The 4,608-nt window shown below is 32.5% G+C and overlaps 2 protein-coding genes across 2 annotated transcripts; one reads left to right on the forward strand and one right to left on the reverse strand.

The window, feature by feature from the left end:
* The first annotated feature begins 722 nt into the window (after nt 1-722).
* LOC116348472 (uncharacterized protein F54H12.2-like) lies at nt 723-1,565 on the forward strand. The gene has a single exon (XM_031779494.1). The coding sequence runs from the start codon at nt 723-725 to the stop codon at nt 1,563-1,565; it is 843 nt and encodes a 280-aa protein (XP_031635354.1).
* A 559-nt stretch (nt 1,566-2,124) lies between these two features.
* On the reverse strand, nt 2,125-4,308 carry LOC116348474 (probable DNA polymerase). The gene has a single exon (XM_031779495.1). It carries the CDS (start codon nt 4,306-4,308, stop codon nt 2,125-2,127), a length of 2,184 nt encoding a protein of 727 aa, XP_031635355.1.
* Nucleotides 4,309-4,608: the final 300 nt, after the last annotated feature.

The raw sequence follows: 4,608 nt of genomic DNA on the forward strand, positions 1-4,608 counted from the left end.
TTTGCGATATTGGAAATAATCAAGATGTTAAGTCATCAATTAAGAAACGAGGGAAAGAAGCAGTTAATAACCTCAGTAAAGTGTTTGGCGAAAAAATGTTCGGTGCAGGGTATACTACACAAAGCGCGATGAAACGTGTTCATTCCGATACATACCGTTGTGGAGAGAAGAAGCGTAAAGTTGATAGTAAAACATCGAAAACAAAACAAAGAAAAAAACCAAATAAAACGAAAAAACCAAAAAAAAAACAAAAAGACGAAGAAAGAAATATTAGATATATTTTCATAATGGCATTTATAGCGTCGCATAAAAATATCACAACAAAAACTGAACTAGATATATTTTCGACTCCACCTACTCAAAACAGCGTAGAGGGTGGTGTTACTGTATGTTATAGACCAATTTCTTCGCTCTCGGATTCATCACCAATAGAGTTCATTGTTTCGTCAAGCGGTGACGAATATATTGATCTTGCGCGCACCGTATTACACATTGTAGCCAAGGTAAAAGTTCAAAAAGACAAAAATGAAGTGTCTCCAATAAACAATTGGATACATTCCATGTTTTCTCAAGTCGATGTGTATCTGAACCAAAAATGTATAACACCTCCGTCAAATAATTATAACTATAGAGCCTATATTGAAAATTTACTGAATTATAGTGATACTGCAAAAAACTCCCATCTTGCGGGATCCATGTGGTATAAAGATACCAGTAAGTTAATGAACGATAAAAATAATCCTGGTTATGTGGAACGTAAAAAACTAATTGAAAATGGAGAAGTTGAAATGTATAGCAACCTACACTGCGATATTTTCAACTCAGATAAATTTATGATAAACGGTGTTGAAATGTGTGTTAAATTAATTAAAGCAAAAAATGAATTTCATTTAATTGGAGACGACAGTGGTGAAATAGAAATCGTTGAAGCTAATTTATTTGTGCGAAAAGTCAAAATAAACCCATCGATATTAATTGCACATGCTCGTGCGTTGTCTGTAGCAACTGCTAAGTATCCTATCACAAGAGTGGAGGTAAAAACCATTACTATTGGCAGTGGAATCCAGAGCAAATCGTTGGATAATATTTTTCTTGGTCAATTACCTAAAAGATGTATTATTGGGATGGTTGATAGTGGCGCATTTAATGGTTCACCGCATTTGAATCCGTTTAATTTTCAACATTTTAACTATAATTACTTGTCGTTATATCTCGACTCCACCCAAATACCAACAAAACCATTAACACCAAATTTTGCTAAAAAGAAATACACTAGAGAATACTATACATTATTCGAAGGCAGTGGTATAAATTTTGCAGACACAGGAAATTCAATTACACTTGCCGAATATCCAGACGGATACTGCTTAGCAGCTTTCGATTTAACTCCAGATTTATCTTGTAGTGATTCGCACTGGAATATTATTCGAAGTGGAGTGTTACGCGCAGAGATTAGATTTGAAAAACCGTTGGAAAAGACCATTACAGTTATATTTTTCGCAGAATTCGAAAATTTAATTGAAGTTGATAAGAATCGTAATATAATAATAGATTATAGCAGCTGAATTAAAAAAAATGAATACAATACAAATTAATACTTTAATAAATAAGTTTCAAAGAGGAAAAATATTCCACGGAGTTTTTCCTTGCGATGCATTACCCCGTAAAATATCACTTCCCTTTTTAGCTGTAGTGAATTTGTCAAAAAAGTTTGAATTAGGTACACATTGGATAGCAATATACATTGATGAAAATCAAGTAGGATATTATTTCGACAGTTTCGCAATCGCACCAAACAACAAATTCATTTTAAAATTCATGTATACACACACAATTGAATTTTATTACAATGTTGTACAAATTCAACATACTATTTCGACAAAATGTGGTCAATTTTGTTCTTCATTTGTTATAAGCATTCTTAATCAATGTAAAATCGAGAAATTTATTTCGAGATTCAGCACTAATTTATTCATAAATGATATTGTAGTAGACAACATGATAAAGTATTTTAACCATAAATAAAAAATGAAAAAAAATATTGTTGAACAAAAAAGCAAATTTTTATTTTTTCGTTTTCGTGAACAAATTTTTTCTTACAGCTAAATACTTCACTTGTATGAATTACCATCCAAACGGTAAAGTAAGAATTCTTTCATTACCGACTCGTTTTCTCTTCTTTGCATTAACTTTAAACGAATATTCCGTTTCTGTAGAAAAGACATAACTATCCTTTGTTCTTAAAATTTTCCTATCAACTAGCTTGACTATATCATCAGGTGAATTATGATTTCTGAGCACCATTTGCTTTAATGTATTAAAATTAATAATTTCTGTATTCTTTTGGTTCAATGTAATTCCTTTAACTTTACAAATTATATTTTCTTCATTATTTGGCGATATAATACGTAATGCGTAACTCTTTTCTGAACTAATAACAGATTCGGTAATATAGCTTCCTACACCATAGTCCTTTGCCAATTCATCTGTTAACTCACCTAGTAAATTACCAAGCTCTAGTCCTGTTTCATTCTCCTTCTGCGTATAAATCACCGAATCGGTATCATAATATAGGACACGATCACCCAATTTGTCTAGATATCGATATAAATGAATTCTTGCCTGAGCAGTAGTATATGCAGCAATGACTACATTCACATCTGGTTGAATGGGTGCACATATATCATGATAGCGATACGAAGCGAGAAGTGAAGTATCAGATAGTGGAAAAAGTGACTGTACTTCTGTTGATGGATTTGTGATTAGCTCTAATAACTCATCTCTCTGTGAAATAAAACATTTCTTACTTTTATTTGGTTTCATACCATATCTTCCCCAAAACGAATTCAACATAATTTTTGCTAAAGCCCTCAATCCTTCATTGTACGAAATTTTGTCTTTTTCCAATAGAATTCCTTCTTGATCGAAAAAGTGCTTAATGTATTCATTTTTTTGTTCATCAGACTCAACTCCCGGTGGAAAACCTGACGCCTCTGTTTTTATTTTCAAAAATAAATTCACATATTCCGAAAAAAGTCCACCAGATTTCGTTATTTTGTTATATTTTGACATTTTGTAGTTCCAAGCTTCATAAATCGTATCTATTTTATAACCTTTTTCTACTGCTACACAAAGTTCATTACTAACGTATGTTCCTATAAATGATCTTTCATCTTCAGTGTGAATACAATCATTTTCATTTCTTTTTTCACCACATTCGCGACATAAAACAAACATCAGGTAATTGTCCATTTTAATTGGAAGTACTGGATGAATTAAATTTCGCGGTGGTATTATACGACACTTAATTAAGCCGTTTATGTTGAAGACATTACGATTTTTTAATTTATCACCAAGAAGGACTGTGGGTATACCCACTGGATACTCACAGTATTTGTTAATATAAGGATATAACGAAGTGACGTCGTAGTAATGTATTTTTTCTCCAGGTGAACATTTATGGTAAAGTCTACACACACCCGTACGTCCGCCGAAAAATGCGTCACGTGGTACAAGTGGCTCAGATTTTAAATGCGGGAGAGTAGAAAGATATTCTGTAATTACAGGCATATCACGTACCAATTGATCAAATTCGTGTTCCCAAATTTCTATCAGATTATATCCTAAGCTCCTGATCTTTTCTGCTCTTAGCATTGTGTTATCGTATAGTACACTAGCAGGCATTTTCTTTTCTCCTGGTAATGTATGGTGTTGAAATGGATAACATTTTTTACACATATGCCACCAGCAGCCGTGAAACGAAAATACTGTACGTGTGGGTTCGTGATATCCGTCAACAACTATATGCTCGTTAATTCGAACTTCGCGACCATTTGATGCGGATATAATATTGATATTTCGGTTATGTGCTTCCCACTCTAACCAATTAATTGCTTTGAATGATTGATTATCGCGTAACCTGTATCCATGGCGTGGCAATATAGGTATCATATTTTCTTCTAAAAAGTTGGTTTTATAAACCTTCATACATGTGGAAGCTACAGTAACTTGATTGAATGGATCAACATGAGTGAGAGGAATCATCATTGAACGAAACTTCAAACATGCTAATCGTAATATGGTGACATCTTGGACACAATATGCAATCAATTCTCTCTTGTTATCAAATAAAATATTATTTGCTGATTCTTCATTGTACCATTCAATAAATTTTTGTTTATCTTTTGGTTTCATGGAATCTGGATCATAATATTCGATATTGGGAATAGGTCCGACATAATTGAAATTTTCAGCTGTGTTGAAATAGTGCGGATAATGTCCCTTACTACTGGTATTCAAACTAAACATTTTTGGAAGTTTTGATAAAGATGTGGCAAAAAAATTCAAAGAATCAATGAAACGGTATCTTCCTATTTTAATTTGAAGTATTTTCGTTCCATTCATTATCAAGGAATCCTCTTTAATTGGCCACGAATTTTTGTGATTATACATATATCGAAGAATCCAGTGACCATCAAATTTCTGCATATTGTGTGCTATTATTATTATTGATTTAAATTTGTCAGGTAAATTACCAAGTTGTGTCATAAATTCGTGTATTATATCATCTTTATCGAAAATACAGTGTCGAACACCGCAATTTAAACA

This window comes from Contarinia nasturtii, unplaced genomic scaffold (genome assembly GCF_009176525.2).
Source record: "Contarinia nasturtii isolate CC-2019 unplaced genomic scaffold, AAFC_CNas_1.1 Cnas_scaffold_2463, whole genome shotgun sequence".
NCBI classification, from domain to species: Eukaryota; Metazoa; Arthropoda; class Insecta; order Diptera; family Cecidomyiidae; genus Contarinia; species Contarinia nasturtii.

What these genes read in the sequence shown, in the direction of transcription:
- LOC116348474 (XM_031779495.1), bottom strand. Translation starts at nt 4,308, where the DNA reads ATGTTTAGTTTGAATACCAGTAGTAAGGGACATTATCCGCACTATTTC.
- LOC116348472 (XM_031779494.1), top strand. Translation starts at nt 723, where the DNA reads ATGAACGATAAAAATAATCCTGGTTATGTGGAACGTAAAAAACTAATT.